The sequence below is a fragment of the Photinus pyralis genome, unplaced genomic scaffold (assembly GCF_008802855.1).
Source record: "Photinus pyralis isolate 1611_PpyrPB1 unplaced genomic scaffold, Ppyr1.3 Ppyr1.4_LG3b, whole genome shotgun sequence".
Taxonomy (NCBI): Eukaryota; Metazoa; Arthropoda; class Insecta; order Coleoptera; family Lampyridae; genus Photinus; species Photinus pyralis.
In genome coordinates this window covers 25,684,349-25,703,393 of record NW_022170510.1, presented here as the reverse complement: position 1 = coordinate 25,703,393, position 19,045 = coordinate 25,684,349, and the positions used below count along the sequence as shown (strand labels likewise).

The following is a 19,045-nucleotide window of genomic DNA, read 5'->3' as shown; positions in this document are numbered from 1 at the left end:
TATTTTTCTGAGGCCACATGGATTTTGATCAAAAATGTCAAAATCGTTAATTATGCACCAAGATCGTTGGGAAAAAGACTAGGCGCATTATCTCAATGCCCACATGAATTTGATGCATTTTTGGCGACCACGTGGATTTTGATCAAAACATGTCAAAATCGTTATTTATGCACCAAGAGCGTTGGGAAAAAGACTAAGCGCATTATCTCAATGCCCAAGACATGAATTTGATGCATTTTTGGCGACCACGTGGATTTTGATCAAAACATGTCAAAATCGTTATTTATGCACCAAGATCATTGGGAAAAAGACTAGGCGCATTATCTCAATGCCCAAGACATGAATTTGATGAATTTTTGGCGAAAACGTGGATTTTGATCAAAACATGTCAAAATCGTTATTTATGCACCAAGATCGTTGGGAAAAAGATCAAGAGCATTATCTCAATGATCTAAACATGAATTTGATCTATTTTTATGGACCACATGGATTTTGATCAAAACATGTCAAAATCGCACCAAGATCGTTGGGAAAAAAACCAAGAGCATTATCTCAAAGCCCAAGACATGAATTTGATGCATTTTTGTTAACTATAAAATGTATTTTGTAAGATTAAAATAAATTGTCGTTAAAAGTGATTGTAATACTGAGGATCCTTCGATATTTCGTTGTATCGGTTTATTTAATCTTTATTTGAAGCTCTAAAGTAAAGACCGTTTTTTTTCACTGCGCTTATAATAATTAAATTACGTAGGTACCTATGCGTATTACTTGTTTTTACCTATTTGTGTGTTTAAGCGAATTCGCATTTATAATAATTTTTGTTCCGGGGTGAGTAGGTTGCGTTCAAACAAGATAAATTACGATAATTAAAATCTGGTAGTAAATTTTGCATTTTTGCTTTACGTTTTTGTATTAAAAAAAGCATGCGACGGTGCAGTAAATACACTCTGATTTCAAGTCCCTACAATACAATCCCTGTAAAAGGTAAATCGTAACATTTGCCCAATTTTTTTGACGTAATGTGGATTATTCACATTTAACGATCCTCGAGATCGTTTATAATTTTGTATTGCTGTCTGTCTGTCTGTCAGTTCAGTGTGCACGATAACTTTGTTTAAAAACGTCCCATATCCCTTTGAAAATTTTAACACAAATCAGAAAGGTCGTTATTGTTTTTCAGCTACGTAGAGGTAGACTATCGAGCCAAAAACAATTTCGAAGATCGTTCGGTATTCATTTGTATGGGAGTTTACCCAGAATGTATGGATTTTATTATAAAGTCTTTAAACAATGCTATTATTAGAAGTCGAAAAAAAGCTGAATTCAATTGAAATGTATTTCGTTACCTTTATACCTATTATTATTTGTTCAAAACTCTAAATTACACTAATTTATTAAGGATCTTCAGAGCCTTTATAGTTTTGTATTGTCCGTCCGTCCGTGTGCACTATACTCTTTTTAAAAGTGACCGATCATGTTGAAATGGCGTACGAGTAGATACTTTGGACATTAAGGTCGTATCGAGGGTCGGACGCTATTGATTTTCAGGAAGCTGGCTCAACAGGAACAAAAGTTATAGGACTTCGAGTGAAACGGGAACAGGAAACACTGTGGGCTCAGTATAATAGAAATCAACATATTTTCATTGCCTAGGTCATGTATCGAGTTCGGACTGTCGCTAGATTATTCCCTGACACTTAGATGTGTAACAATTCAATATTCTTCTCTGTGGTCTAGGTCAAAAGTTTTAGAGCAAAATGTACCCAAAATTAGTCTTCACACATGAATTTAGAGTTGTAAAAGCTTTCAATGCCGGAAACATGAATTTGATGTATTTTTATTGACCATATGTATTCTGATCAAATCATGTCAAAATCGTTATTCATGCACCAAGATCGTTGGGAAATAGACCAAGAGCATTATTATGATGCCCTAGATTCGAATTTATTTATTAGTATTTTGCAAGGTTGAAATAAATGGACGTTAAAAACGTGGTGGACCGAGTTAAGGATCCTTCAATATTTAGCACTAATCCTTGAAATCGATTGGTGAAGGATTAACGTCCCTGTTTCTTTTCGTTTTCAAGTTTAGACGAGGAACAGATGGATATACGAACGAACAGACGGGCGGACAAAACCATCACATTTCATCACACATCACACAGCAATTTCTTTTGAAAAATTCCTTTAAAAGGAAACCGCGCGTATACTTATATGCGTTAGGTCCACTTGTACGTTTTGCCATCATTTTCTGGAATATAATTACCAGTGGTTAGAAAAACAGTTGTGACATGGCTATTAGAGTAAACAACATGCAAAAACCATCAAGTACGTGGAAGTAGAGGTCAACCAGGCCCTATTTTTTGTCATTCAGATATTTTCAAAGAGTAATTTCGTTCGAATTTTTTCAAAATGTGATAATTTTAGATATGTAATTTCTCTGGAAATGGCTGATGGTGGCAATTATTCATTTTAGAGAACTTGTCTAAACGTTTACTGAGCGAAATTTCGGGTTGTGTTTTCTAAAAGTGACAGTTCTCATTATTGACTACTAGTTAGGTAATAATGTCCACATTATTAACCATTTTGAACTAACAAATAGTAATTTAGAGACATTTCCAATGTCCATCGTCACTGCAGTCCGCACTTTGTCCGCGTAAAATAACTTCGGCACCAATGAATCCCGTCGCACCTGGCAACACTTTGCAGTAGCTGTAGGAAAATGGCGAGGGCTGTTTTTCTTAAGTGATAATCTTTTTTGTAACTTGCATACAAACAAATAGTTATGCTCTCATCATGCACGGTTAATAAGTAAGTAACTGTAATTTCATTTTTGCATGCAACGGTAACTAATACAAAAGAATGCAAGTAGGTACATAATCACTAAAATTTCTACCAAAATGATGATGGTTTAAATTCAAAGATATTTTGAAAAAAAAAGAATTAGCTAAGTAAACTTGGCAAAATGGAACTTTATTACTGAAACGGCAAACGTATGCAGTCTTTTATTAAAGGGATAATCGTCTCGTGGCATATAATGTAAGATAGCTGTAACTTGATATACCATCATTCTAAACAATGACACCTTATATATCTGCTTATCAACACCGACATTCCTCTAATGTTTTTATACTTTATCCTTGTTTATAAAGGAATGCGTAGTCAAGTTGTGATCCTCAACTTTTTTAACGTACTTTTCTTTGTTATTAATAGAGTACACCACTTGCCGGATGCAAAATGCGGAAGGTACAGCTGTATCAAAAGAAATATAACGGCAAGTATTTTTACATTGGATCTGTTCAACTATAAAGTATTTAAACAATGCTTATGGGTAGGTAATTTTTATGTAACTACAATTTGTACATTAGTCGTTACACCTGCAGCTCCCATACTAGTTATAAATATAACTTTATTTGCTAGGGTTGTTTGGAAGCACTCTAGTCGATTTTCTGCTTCGAAGTATGTATGGTAACGTTGGGGCAGTATGCACTTGAAGGTTTCGGTTTCAACCACAATTCGATCTCCAAACTTGGTACCAATCACGCCGATATCAACAATTCGGTATTTTTCACCAATTTCCATATCCTTTACATTTTTGAATGGCTTACAATAGGTCGACGAGTTCAGGGAAGCGAAATCAAATTCTTCCATTATTATTGTATATCTATAAGAAAAACAAAAGTGTAGAAATCAATTACGTAGTCGATACTTTTAGTCATAGAAATTTAAGATAAAATCTTACTTGCCGATTACCGATTCGGTCCGAAACACTGATCGCGGCATATGTCAACAGCACTCAATTTTTATTATAAATTTATGCTAACACTGCGGGAAGCAATTTCCCCTATCTTTTCGCAAAGTAAGCAAGTTTATTTTGTGTCAACTGCGCTAGATTTTTGTTACAAATTATGCTTATAATGCGAGAAACCAATTTCATGTGTCTTTTCGCAAAGCAAGCAAATTATTTGCCATACAATTTCCTGTCTCGTATCGCAAGGAAAGCTAATATGGTTTATGTGAAATTTTTAAAGGGGGGGGGGGCCTCATTACCTATACAAAAAACATTTATCTAATCTAACATGTCAATCTTTATGACCGCTAAGAATTAGTATGTGTTTGTTTATGCAACTTTAAATTAATTCTAGAACTCTTGTTCTGTCTGCCTAAGTACCGAAGATTCTCTCGTGGAAGATCAAGATGGTTGAATTTTAGGAAGAATTGTAAATATTTATTATCGCTAGTGAGATCCTTGAAATGATGCTCCCAATCGTATGCGGGAGTGGATAGCAAAAAACAAAACAAAACAAAGAATTAGATATTTATTTATATCTGAAAGAATAACGAAACGTAACATTACTAGAGCATTTAGCTACTAACATAGATAATCCAAGAAGCACGATCTAATTCCAGATCCATAAAAACGACGAACCTGAGCCCCCTATATACTCTGCTTTCAATTAAAGTGGATCGGGGTATGGCTCCCAGCCCCAAAATTGTGGCCATAATATCCTATTTATAATTAAACTTATTATAATTATTATTATCATGGGCTGCTCATTTTGAACATTTCGAAAACTAGAATGTACGATTTTCAACTGTAACCGAAAACTTAGCGACGACCGGTTGAAATTGTTGTACATAGGTACCGATACTCTCCTGTATGAGATGACATCTGATGATGCATAATAGAAAATCATGCATTCTAGTTTTCGAAACTTCCGACATTGATCGCACCACCAAGACTAATTTGGAAACCAATATCCAGTCTTCTTTCGACACCAGGATGGTGACTGTGATGGATGTATGAGGCTTTAAAACATCAAGAAAGGGATTTTTACCGATGTAGGTATAACTTTTAAGCAGCACTTTAGGATTAATTTCCCTTAATTTAAATAAAGTCTATTCGGCCAGTTGCACAAAAAATAAAATAATCCAGGATTATTGTTTAATCCGGTATTAAGACATTTTGATTGACTTTATACTGTAGTATGCAGCCAATCAAATGTCAAAATTCTTGTTTAAACTCAGATTTGGAAATAATTTCCTGCAACCGGCCGATTGAGTGGTTTGAATAATGAAGATGTAGCCTGATTCATGCAAACTATTAATGTAGAAAAACACCATAACATCCCCGAATGTTATGAATTTAGACGCAACTTTTTCTGATAATAAATACTATTTTATCCCCATCTGTCTAACTAAGGTAAAAGTTAGAACTTGTCTTGTGAGGCCGGCCGTTCGATTGTTGTAATTATGAAAGAGTTCACAGAGAAATCAAAACTAAGTTGCATTTCTGGTTTCAGAGACACCAAACCGATTAGCAAATGTGTAGATATTATATGGATTGATGCCTATTGCATACGATGACGTGATGCTTCTTGCCTGCATTACAGAAGCATATCATCGCTAAAGCACTTATTCTATTCTTAGGGACGAGTTCCAATTTATTATCATATCCAGGGTTGGAACAAAACAAAACGGAGCATATAATTCGGCTCATGCTTAAAAGTATCGACCGGTAAGTTGGCACATGAAGTTTTCGTAGGGTACGGTATAAAAATTGAGTTTGCTGATTGTGAAAATGGTAATAGGGGTATAAGAATAAGTCAAGGATTCAATTCCATAGTGCTAATCGAAGAAGTCGTAAATCATTTCCTCTCCGGTGTAGATTTTGTACATCAAAATTGGATTTTCTAAGCGATTATTCGACTTCCACTTTGTGGACGAAGTAGCGGATGATCTTTGTAGGGGCGGTCTGTTCGATAAACCAAACATTTTGTCAAGAGGAAAATTTTTCTGTCAAATTTTTAAGTTATTAAAAAAGTTGGTTGCACACTAATGTTTAAGATATTTTTCATTTTTAACAGAATTTGTAAATATTCACCCTCAAAGATTTGTAAAAGATGTAACCGATAAAATACTGAAGGAGAAACAATAAAATAGTTTAATGATAAATTTGTTGTTAATATATACATAGGGAAAAGAAAAGCAACATTTTCAAAATGTTTAATTTATTTTCGCAATAGGTACATTAAAATCTTGTATTTAAATTAAATTTTACGTACTATATAGTAAATGGCTCATTTTCAATTAAAACATCATGCAAAATTATACAGTAAGCGGAGGTGTCTGCTGCAAATGATTCAATTTCCAGCTTCAAGTCGATAACCACATTATGAATAATTACTTTCATTGTGACGAGTACAGTTGATTACGAATATTGGCTGTCTTTTAAACGCCACTTAACTGAGAAGATAACCACTTTCAGAATCGTCGTATTGCGTTCGATAGTTTAGATATTCCTCGTAGGCATCTATATACTTGATATCCGAGGAGAGATTTTGCTGCTTATACGGGTACCTTCTGTTGTTGACGTTTGGATTTAATCGAACCGGTCCAATCCGGTCGTTATCCAAGGGCTTTGCCCATCAGGTCCACCAGCTTTGCTATCAGATCCAACAGCTTTGCCAACTGGTCCATCAGCTTTTCTAACTGGTCCATCAGCTTTCCCAACTGGTCCATCAGCTTTGCCAACTGGTCCATCAGCTTTGCCAACTGGTCCATCAGCTTTGCCAACTGGTCCATCAGCTTTCCCAACTGGTCCATCAGCTTTGCCAACTGATCCATCAGCTTTTCCAACTGGATGGAGTTCGATGCTATGCACGAGGCCGTGTATGGGCTAGGTCGACATTATTCTGAAGAAGAATGTAACGCTCTTGCTGAAAAATATGGGCTAGGTGTTAAGTTGTGTGAAAGTTTTTTAGAAGGTAAATACTGTTTATCTTATCTTATACACAAGCTCCGTGAGGCTGCACTAGAAGAATATGTAGACGATTTGAAGAATTGGGAAGGTCGAGGTACCGGCAACGAAAAAAGTGACGGGGAAAGTGTGGGAGATGAACAGAAAGAGGAAAGTGGGATAGAAAATCAAAATGAAGAAAAATAGTAGAATTTTATAAAATCAGAACCTGTTGCTTACTAGTTATTATAGCTGTTTGGAGCCTGTATTATATTCGTAATAAGATGTATTAATTGTAATAAAGTACAAAATAACTATTATTGCTATTTTATTAGAAATTACTGCAGTACATAAGTATTGTATTAACGTTAAGTAAAGCGCAATGGCAAGATTATGTGATAATAGCAAATTGCTTCTAATGTAAGCGGAGCTGGCGCATTTTCTTCCACCTCAGTGACAATTTGCGAATGAAATCGGCTTTTCCTTATACTTGGTCTGATGGTATATTGATGAAGTATAATGGGTAATATGCATTTTGGCCATTTATATTTGTAGAACGGGGGCTATGCAAATGGTATATGGCGATATTAAATTGTGTAACCAATTTCCAACAATTATAGGTTTAATTATAAATAGAATAACGTGATCATAACAAGATTTACAAACCGATACTGGTTCAAATCGCTGTTGGACCGAGTCGCAAATCTGATGAATAGCTGTTGGATCAGTTGGCAAAGCTAATGGACCAGTTGGAAAAGCTGATGGACCAGTTGACAAAGCTGATGGATCAGTTGGCAAAGCTGATGGACCAGTTGGCAAAGCTGATGGACCAGTTGAAAAAGCTAATGGACCAGTTGGCAAAGTTAATGGACCAGTTGGCAAAGCTGATGGACCAGTTGGCAAAGCTGATGAACCAGTTGGAAAAGCTGATGGATCAGTTGGCAAAGCTGATGGACCAGTTGGGAAAGCTGATGGACCAGTTGGCAAAGCTGATGGACCAGTTGGCAAAGCTGATGGACCAGTTGGCATAGCTGATGGACCAGTTGGCAAAGCTGATGGACCAGTTGGCAAAGCTGTTGGATCTGATAGCAAAGCTGGTGGACCTGATGGGCAAAGCCCTTGGATAACGACCGGATTGGACCGGTTCGATTAAATCCAAACGTCAACAACAGAAGGTACCCGTATAAGCAGCAAAATCTCTCCTCGGATATCAAGTATATAGATGCCTACGAGGAATATCTAAACTATCGAACGCAATACGACGATTCTGAAAGTGGTTATCTTCTCAGTTAAGTGGCGTTTAAAAGACAGCCAATATTCGTAATCAACTGTACTCGTCACAATGAAAGTAATTATTCATAATGTGGTTATCGACTTGAAGCTGGAAATTGAATCATTTGCAGCAGACACCTCCGCTTACTGTATAATTTTGCATGATGTTTTAATTGAAAATGAGCCATTTACTATATAGTACGTAAAATTTAATTTAAATACAAGATTTTAATGTACCTATTGCGAAAATAAATTAAACATTTTGAAAATGTTGCTTTTCTTTTCCCTATGTATATATTAACAACAAATTTATCATTAAACTATTTTATTGTTTCTCCTTCAGTATTTTATCGGTTACATCTTTTACAAATCTTTGAGGGTGAATATTTACAAATTCTGTTAAAAATGAAAAATATCTTAAACATTAGTGTGCAACCAACTTTTTTAATAACTTAAAAATTTGACAGAAAAATTTTCCTCTTGACAAAATGTTTGGTTTATCGAACAGACCGCCCCTACAAAGATCATCCGCTACTTCGTCCACAAAGTGGAAGTCGAATAATCGCTTAGAAAATCCAATTTTGATGTACAAAATCTACACCGGAGAGGAAATGATTTACCACTTCTTCGATTAGCACTATGGAATTGAATCCTTGACTTATTCTTATACCCCTATTACCATTTTCACAATCAGCAAACTCAATTTTTATACCGTACCCTACGAAAACTTCATGTGCCAACTTACCGGTCGATACTTTTAAGCATGAGCCGAATTATATGCTCCGTTTTGTTTTGTTCCAACCCTGGATATGATAATAAATTGGAACTCGTCCCTAAGAATAGAATAAGTGCTTTAGCGATGATATGCTTCTGTAATGCAGGCAAGAAGCATCACGTCATCGTATGCAATAGGCATCAATCCATATAATATCTACACATTTGCTAATCGGTTTGGTGTCTCTGAAACCAGAAATGCAACTTAGTTTTGATTTCTCTGTGAACTCTTTCATAATTACAACAATCGAACGGCCGGCCTCACAAGACAAGTTCTAACTTTTACCTTAGTTTAGACAGATGGGGATAAAATAGTATTTATTATCAGAAAAAGTTGCGTCTAAATTCATAACATTCGGGGATGTTATGGTGTTTTTCTACATTAATAGTTTGCATGAATCAGGCTACATCTTCATTATTCAAACCACTCAATCGGCCGGTTGCAGGAAATTATTTCCAAATCTGAGTTTAAACAAGAATTTTGACATTTGATTGGCTGCATACTACAGTATAAAGTCAATCAAAATGTCTTAATACCGGATTAAACAATAATCCTGGATTATTTTATTTTTTGTGCAACTGGCCGAATAGACTTTATTTAAATTAAGGGAAATTAATCCTAAAGTGCTGCTTAAAAGTTATACCTACATCGGTAAAAATCCCTTTCTTGATGTTTTAAAGCCTCATACATCCATCACAGTCACCATCCTGGTGTCGAAAGAAGACTGGATATTGGTTTCCAAATTAGTCTTGGTGGTGCGATCAATGTCGGAAGTTTCGAAAACTAGAATGCATGATTTTCTATTATGCATCATCAGATGTCATCTCATACAGGAGAGTATCGGTACCTATGTACAACAATTTCAACCGGTCGTCGCTAAGTTTTCGGTTACAGTTGAAAATCGTACATTCTAGTTTTCGAAATGTTCAAAATGAGCAGCCCATGATAATAATAATTATAATAAGTTTAATTATAAATAGGATATTATGGCCACAATTTTGGGGCTGGGAGCCATACCCCGATCCACTTTAATTGAAAGCAGAGTATATAGGGGGCTCAGGTTCGTCGTTTTTATGGATCTGGAATTAGATCGTGCTTCTTGGATTATCTATGTTAGTAGCTAAATGCTCTAGTAATGTTACGTTTCGTTATTCTTTCAGATATAAATAAATATCTAATTCTTTGTTTTGTTTTGTTTTTTGCTATCCACTCCCGCATACGATTGGGAGCATCATTTCAAGGATCTCACTAGCGATAATAAATATTTACAATTCTTCCTAAAATTCAACCATCTTGATCTTCCACGAGAGAATCTTCGGTACTTAGGCAGACAGAACAAGAGTTCTAGAATTAATTTAAAGTTGCATAAACAAACACATACTAATTCTTAGCGGTCATAAAGATTGACATGTTAGATTAGATAAATGTTTTTTGTATAGGTAATGAGGCCCCCCCCCCCTTTAAAAATTTCACATAAACCATATTAGCTTTCCTTGCGATACGAGACAGGAAATTGTATGGCAAATAATTTGCTTGCTTTGCGAAAAGACACATGAAATTGGTTTCTCGCATTATAAGCATAATTTGTAACAAAAATCTAGCGCAGTTGACACAAAATAAACTTGCTTACTTTGCGAAAAGATAGGGGAAATTGCTTCCCGCAGTGTTAGCATAAATTTATAATAAAAATTGAGTGCTGTTGACATATGCCGCGATCAGTGTTTCGGACCGAATCGGTAATCGGCAAGTAAGATTTTATCTTAAATTTCTATGACTAAAAGTATCGACTACGTAATTGATTTCTACACTTTTGTTTTTCTTATAGATATACAATAATAATGGAAGAATTTGATTTCGCTTCCCTGAACTCGTCGACCTATTGTAAGCCATTCAAAAATGTAAAGGATATGGAAATTGGTGAAAAATACCGAATTGTTGATATCGGCGTGATTGGTACCAAGTTTGGAGATCGAATTGTGGTTGAAACCGAAACCTTCAAGTGCATACTGCCCCAACGTTACCATACATACTTCGAAGCAGAAAATCGACTAGAGTGCTTCCAAACAACCCTAGCAAATAAAGTTATATTTATAACTAGTATGGGAGCTGCAGGTGTAACGACTAATGTACAAATTGTAGTTACATAAAAATTACCTACCCATAAGGCATGTAGTAAAGTTTAAATATGAATAAATGCGTTACAGTTTCCTGCCCTTCATCCTTATGATTACCTACCTGCAATAAGGTTGAAATGTGAATAAATGCGTTACAGTTTCCTACCATTCATCCTTACGACTCACCCCGAGAGCGAGCAACCATCGCCTCATTATAGGCCTGGGGGCCACGAAATGTATTTACAGGTTAGAATGGAGCATGACATTGGTAATAGGGCCCCCCTTACATGTCTCGGAGAATTATAAGTTGGGGCCATGTCACGGCACCTGTTTTTTCATTGACTTCAACCTCTAACTATAGAATCTCTCAAAGTCTGCGTGGCTCATTTGGTTACGCGCTAGCTTTCTATTTCAGGTATCGTGGGTTCGATTCCCAACGCAGATAACAAAAATTTTTGTCTATAGCAATCACGTGACCGATGACGCGAGTCCAAAATAACATCCAAGATGGCGGATGGAGCGAGAGAGGCAGACAGACAGACGGTCAAAAATGGCGCCCAACAATATGGCGGGATTAGAGACTAATAAAATGGCGGCCGATCCAAGATGGAGGATTTAGTAACTAATAAAATGGCGCCCAACAAAATGGCGGGATTAGAGACTAATAAAATGGTGACCGATCCAAGATGGCGGAATTAGAAACTAATAAAATGGCGCCCAACAAGATGGCGGAATTGAAAACTAATAAAATGGCGACCGATCCAAGATGGCGGAATTAGAAACTAATAAAATGGCGACCAATCCAAGATGGCGGAATTAGAAACTAATAAAATGGCGACCAATCCAAGATGGCGGATTTGGTGACTAATAAAATGGCGCTCGATCCAAAATGGCCGACCACACCGCTCATTGGCTGTGACGACACAGGGGGCGACCCCTAAAGGCTCCGCCTACCGTATCCCATTGGCCAAGGGGAGGGGCATAGGGGGGCGTGCTCGTCTCTGATTGGCTGTGACGTCACGTGCTCGTCTCTGATTGGTGTGACGTCACTTCCTGGTCCAGAACATACATAGGTCTTCTACTCGTTTGCGTTTCGTTTGCGCACAATTGCATTGAGGAAACCCTAGCTTTACTGAATACATAGAACTTTATCTTCTGTGGGCTCTCTTTTTTGTTTTTTGCACACTCACGTAGCATCACAAATGCTTCATGATCGCTCGATGAACTGGACATTTTCACACAAAAGCGCTATAAAAACTGTGAATTTGTTGTAAAAAACAGCGATGCTGTCATAGTGAGAATGTATACTATGTAGAGTTACGACATTTTTAAAGCGCGGCATCGCGTCACGTCGCCGAGCTGAATGCAGCGCAAGTGAGAATCGACCTTAATGCTGTTCGAATGATTGAAATTCATAAACTGTCAGCTCAAATTGTTCAATTTTTTCCAAAAACTTTTTAAAAATGTCATCTTCGAGGTAAAGTTGCCAATTCCTCAGAACAAATTTTTCTTCCTTGATTTTGAAAATGCTGCTAAAGCAAACACTTTTCTACACGTGATTTCCCAAAATTCTTATGAATTTTCTTAACTCATCATAAATATGGTTACGGAAACATGAATGTTGTGCGTGCAGGGCCGGATTTACATATTTTGCGCCTATGGGCCCCTCGAAATCGCCTTCCCTCATTTTATACTCCAACCAAATTATTTTTTACTCTTTACAAAAAAGTGTTAACACGATTTTCTTTCTTGTAATTTGTTCCGATTGATTTAATTAGTGGTACATTCACGTATTTCAAGTTTATTTTATAGTTTTAAACAATGAAATCAAATACGCAAACATGTAAATGTAACCACTGAATAGTGTTTTAGAGAATTTAGCGAATCTAGGTAACGGTTACGTGACGTTATTAAGTCGCCCAGGTATGATCATGAAATTGATAAAAATGGCTAGAGCGCATCTTAATTAAACGTCTTCAACAAAAAAATTGCGGGAAAAGTCCTAAATTTTCCACAATCTTAATACAAAGTTCACATAATTTCGTCGAAATGTGAGCTTATGTTACTCCATCCATATATACTTCTCTTATATATATGGTTCTCTTCCAGACGCTTACGAACGTTTCTGGGCCAAGAAAGAACCTTTATCTATGGCACAACTTAATATGCAAATATTGAAGTGTCTAACAAATGGTTCTCGTAAATCACCTTGTATAGGTAAATAACATGCTACGAAGAGGGAAGTAGTTGAGAAATTTCTCAGATACCTACCTACTAATAGCATTGAATTTATAACTATAATTCAATGCTAATAGTAATAATAGCACATTTTAGTAATTCACACGAAGCAAGTTATCCGAAATACAATTTCCTCTATGGTTGTACTTACGAGATTGTTGTGTTGCATTTGCACTATTTGGATACGCAGTAGCAGTTTGGACATTAACCTTCATTTTTAGATCTCCCTTTTTGTTGACGTATGATGCAGCGACGTTTACTGAACTTTCAGCCACTAGGTTGTCGTCGTCATAGACATGTACTGCAACAATAGATATTGAAAGTACTTTTATTACAAGTTATAACAATCAACGATGAATAATTTTATTGAGGATCCTCAGATCCTTTACAGTTCTGTATTGTCGTCTGTCCGTCCGTCCGTGTGCGCTCTAACTCTTTTTAAAAGTGGCCGATTGTGTTGAAATTTGGTGTACGGGTACTTTGGGCATTAAGGACGGACGCTCAGGAAGCTGGTACAACAAAAGTTATAGGACTTCGAGTGAATCGGGAACAGGAAAAGCTGCTGGCTCAATATAATAGAAATCAAAATATTTCATTTCCTAGGTCATGTATCGAGTTCGGACTTTCGCTACATTATTCCCTATGACGCTTAGATGTGTATAACAATTCAATATAGCTCTCTCTTCTCTGTGGTATAGGTCAAAAGTTTTAGAGCAAAATGTACCCAAAATTATTCTTTAGACATACATTTGGAGTTGTAAAAGCTTTCAAACGCATTATCTTGATGCTGAAAGAGTACATCACGTGCACATTTGATAACCGCATGTGCGTGATTCGCAGGTGTTAAATTATTTTTCTGAGGCCACATCGATTTTGATCAAAATCGTTATTTATGCACCAAGATCGTTGGGAAAAAGATTAAGAGCATATCTCAATGAGCAAGACATGAATTTGATGCATTTTTGTTAACTATAAAATGTATTCGGTATGATCAAAATAAATTGTCGTTAAAAGTGATTGTAATACTGAGGATCCTTCGATATTTCGTTGTATCGGTTTATTCTAATAAAATTATACGGGTGATAGATAGCTTTATGTTTTCTCTAGGATTTGTGTGAACATTTTTAAATGTCGAAGAAGCATATATAAGTGAGCATAAAGAAACTGCAAGGGTGGCGTTCAAACAGTTATCGGAACCCCATGTTAACGGATATTCCTCTTTGCAACAAAATTTAGAGAGCACCATTTCGGGAGACGCCGGGTACTGCCGACATACGGGACAAAGTAGATCTTCTAAACTATTTTATCTATAACCTTTTCTATGAGATGATTTAACTGGACTCCCTTGGGTTGGCGCCTCACAAGCACGTGCTTGTTCGTAAATCCGACCCTTCAGCAGATTGGGAGGCGTCTACGGTAAACCTAAGGCTAAACATGATCGTATGTAAAAAAAATTGGGCGATAGAGGAGATAAACACTTTTTTCAAATAAACCGAGAGTCCAACGTGTTTCGTTTGGGAGCCACCCCCAAAGAAGTGGTAAAATTTGGATTTCTTCTTTAATTTTTTTCTCAGCAACCATAAGAGTTACAAAGATGGGGACACGTCTTTGATAGGTTTTGGGGTATGTCCTATCCGACTTTGAAAAACATTTTTCAAAATTCCTACCACGAAAGGGCGCACCCCTACTTGGGTGTGCGAAAAATTCTGATTTCGACGAAATTTGGTATCTCGGGATTTTTGAACATGAAAATTACGAATTTGGAATCAGTTTTTGAAAATTCAAAAAAAAGCACAATTTTTGTCGACGTACTGCCCTTCGGATGCGATTTTTTAAACTTCTTTTGCCACCAGCAGGACGATGTTGACTATTACGCCAATTTGTTGTTTCCTGACCCGGCCGCTTCAACGATAATTTGTTCCCGGTTTCTTTGAACACTACGTAAATTGCACATTGTGGGGTATATTTTGCTAGTCCTACATTCGTATCACATATTTTATACTTTTAGGCAGGATCGCCATGTAATGTTCTCCCTGGTGGAGAGGACATTTAGGGAAAAGCACCACCCTTGAAGATGACTTAAAAACTTTATTTACAACTTAACACCTACCTATATCCACTGCATTCGGATTAATACTGACTGCACGCAACGCTTTACTTAATCAGTCAATTAATTGTTAACGTCATGCACAAATCAATCATTTAATATTCTTATTCCACTACAGGTTACTGGGACAAAAATAAAAGATGAAATCCAAATTTCACTACTCCTTTGGGGGTGACTCCCAAACGAAACACGTTGGACTCTCGGTTTATTTGGAAAAAGTGCTTGTCTTGACCCCCTCTATCACCCAGCACCCTGTATAATAAGGATATTAGGAGGCGCCAGAGAGAAGCATGGAAGAGTTTTTACAGCTCTACAGAATGCATGTCCTCTGCATCCTGCCTAAACAAAATTCTAACGAAAACTTCAGCTATCCTCAGACGGTTCTGAGAGATGCTATTTACTATTTACCATGGGTGTTTCCATGACAGTAGGTAGAATTTACCAGTTGCTATGATTACGACAACGTCAAAATTACTTACCGATCTAAAAACAGAACAGCAAAAATACTTACCGACGCCTTTTTAAAAATCAACAGTCTTACATTACATTTAATCTTTAATTATTGTTAGGTACTTTAAACGTACAATTTGTGCTGTTGTTTCCTATGGCAAGACGCTCATAAAGTCATAAAGGAAGTGCAAAGCTAGTAAACTACATCAGACACATGCACATTTTTATGAAATTATTAACTTCAATTTTGACAAATAAACTGGTTACCTAGTGATATACACCATACCACTTCGATCATTTCGATTTATTCTGCTCGTGAATTTCTTAGTGCATATTTATATTGGTTGCATAAATTTAATTTCGATCGCGCAAAAAATGTTATAAGCACGTCGAACGTTAAGGGTTACCGTTCTCAGACAATAATTGGAGTCGTCGCTTCGCTCCTCCTCCAAACAATTGTCTTCGAACGGTAAAAATCCCTTACCGTTCTCCATACTTAATATACTATAATTAATAACTACTAATAAAACGAAATTATTGTACTCGTAGCATGAATAAATTTAAACATAATAGGTACCTACCTATACGTTGCTGATTCCGCACGTATTGCACGTGTAGGTACCCATCAGCCCAGATTATGTGCATTATATAGTAATAGAAAATCCAAGCAATACATGAAATAACACCCGAAATGATAAATAATGCTATTCAACATGACCATTGTCCAAACACATGCAGAAGCATGTTTAGCAGTAAAGGGTGGACATTTTGAACAGCTATTATAAATTTATTCGTGCCACAATTTCGTTTTATTAGGTATAGTATCTTGAAAACTGTTTGTCTGATCGTAAAAGTGTAATAGGGTTTTCTATTCAGTTTTGTCTTTAAATTGTCCGTGGGCGCGAATTTCGTGACACCCTGTCTAAACTACTAAAACTTTTAGCGGAGCCAAATTCGAAGAGTTATTGGCAAATACAGTCTCTGATGTGATCTGATGAACATATCAAGCAAGCATTGGCAACCAATTAAAAAAATAAATAAAAATAAAATATCGAAGGAGATTCCTAAGTGCATAATTTCCTAAATCTGATGTGGTAACACGTGACGTTCAAAGTCAGTTTTGCTACAGACAAAAGTAGGTAAAGATTGAGATTTAAGTGCTTGTGCATTTTTCAATCAAAGATCTACTTACAGACATTGATAGTATGAACTTGACCTTGAACACATTTCAATGAAAAACTTAATAAAATAAGTACTAAAGACAGTGTGTAAATTAACGAAGGCATAATGTCTCCGTACTGACAGAAAATTCTTATTTTCGTTCCTAAAGGGATATGTGGCGTACCCCTACAGGTTGCCAAGATATATCGATATAAACAGACATATATAATAATTATGCCTGTATGTAGGTACTTATATTATATATATCAACTACCCAACTGCACGTCTGAGCTTTACTTTTCCCACTTTTAACATACGTTGCTTAGTGTAACTCGTGGTAGAACAATTTATTGAAAACGGGCTAACTTATCGATTCTATGAAGGTTATTTGGAAATTATTGTTTTTGTCACTATAAATTATGTTACCGATTTGACGTGACATTATTAGACATTAGTGAACTTGACACTGTTGTGCAGACTATTTTCCTTTCAAAGATGTGATAAGTTTTCAATTCATCTACTCTTATAACCTATGAATTAAGTAATTGGGGCTCGTGGGAACCACAATATTACACATATTCGTAACAACAATTAAGGCAATGCAACATTTTTTGAGATGAAATTGCAATTGAATTTTGTTTTATCAATGTGAACTTCAATCTCTCAATCTCAATTTGCAATTGTAATTCGGAACCCTTTTCAAAAAGTTGCATATATAATGCTTTGTAAATTCAGGTACTCTCTTATAGCTTTGAATAAAAACACTATAAGAAGCCTAACGCTTATGGAAGAAAGCGCGACAAATCCCCTTGCACCCGCATTGGTTGTGACCGCCGAACTCTCTTTGCGGTAAATAGGAGGAAAGCAAATTCTCATTCTTCTCAGTTCAAGAATCGACACTATTGACAGTGTTCCCATTATATTCTCAGTTCAATCTCTGTCGCGCTTTATTTCCACGGGGTTAGGCTTCTTATAGTGTTTTTATTCAATGCTTATAGTTAGTTGTGCCAAAGAGAAGTTAATTTAGTTATCAATAGTTCTTTACTATTAAAGTGATTCTGTAATAACATATTCGAACTATTTAAGGGCTTTACAGAACTCTAATCAGGATTGTAACCTATTCTACAAAACTCTTTGGTGCTAGACTATTTTTAAACAAATTTTAGTTATTTATTGTATAAGACGATAAAGGGATATTTTAACCATTGAGTGAAAGATTTTAAATCGCGAGTGGCGCAGCCACGAGTGAATTTAACTTCACGAGATGGTTAGGTTCCCTTTATTGTCGTGTATAATACAAATTCAAGTAAGAATGACAGATGTCATTAGAATACACAGTCATCTGTTTTACTTGATCTATCCTAGCGGTCAAAAGTGATCACTTTATCAACCCTTACGGTTAAAGAGCGACTTAGCCCACTCATTCAAACCTATTAAAATGTCATTTTAACATCTGCTATAACAAAAATTTTTTACTACTTTGCGATGTTTTATTATTATATCTTAAACATAAACAAAACTGCTAGAGCATCGGATCAACAAAAATAACAAACCGCTGGTAATACGTTTAGCATCACCCTACACTCACGATGGCTTCTATGTTGTCTTGGTGTACGACAATTTCACCTAGGTGAATGAATTATTTAAAGTAGGATGCAGCCCGGGCAGCCTCAGAAATTCCCATGTACTCCGCCTCAGTCGAGGATAGAGCACGGTCCTTTGCTTTATAGATTCCCATGCGACCGGGGTGCGACCCATCATGAAAACATATTCGGAGTATAACTTCGATGTGATAATTTCCCCAGTCAGCATCAAGGTATTTGCCTCGATCATTCCAAATCGATTCACCAGTTCGTTGATTTAAGCTCCTCTCCTGAGCCTATGTTGTACAGGCATGGATCTGCCTGGTCGGGTTGACCCCGAAATTTACAATACCCCCCCAAGCTTTGTGTGCTAACTTCTTCCTGGACGAAATCCCTATAATGATTTACGAAGTCTCCATATCATGTTTCCCTGCTTCAACAAGTGTAACATTTTTCTTGCATTTACACGTATGTCGCCTCGCTCGTCCTGTATGATAATTTCCAAAATTTCCTGTAAGTATCTCGGAGGGTTCATCAAGATTTCCTTTTGCAACTCACCGTTGAGGTAAGCACATGTATTAAGTATCTCCTTCATCGGAATCTC

The 19,045-nt window shown here is 36.4% G+C and overlaps 1 protein-coding gene across 1 annotated transcript in view; it reads right to left on the bottom strand.

Annotated features, from left to right (window-relative positions):
- Nucleotides 1-16,972, bottom strand: part of LOC116166666 (ionotropic receptor 25a-like) — a 266,463-nt gene extending 249,491 nt beyond the window's left edge. Inside the window, exons 1-2 of the mRNA XM_031481703.1 lie at nucleotides 16,890-16,972; nucleotides 13,292-13,441 (exon numbers count right to left, since the gene is read on the bottom strand). Of these exons, the coding sequence (XP_031337563.1) occupies nucleotides 13,292-13,355 (64 nt within the window). The 5' untranslated portion in view covers nucleotides 13,356-13,441; nucleotides 16,890-16,972. The remainder of the gene's footprint in view (nucleotides 1-13,291; nucleotides 13,442-16,889) is intronic.
- Nucleotides 16,973-19,045: the final 2,073 nt, after the last annotated feature.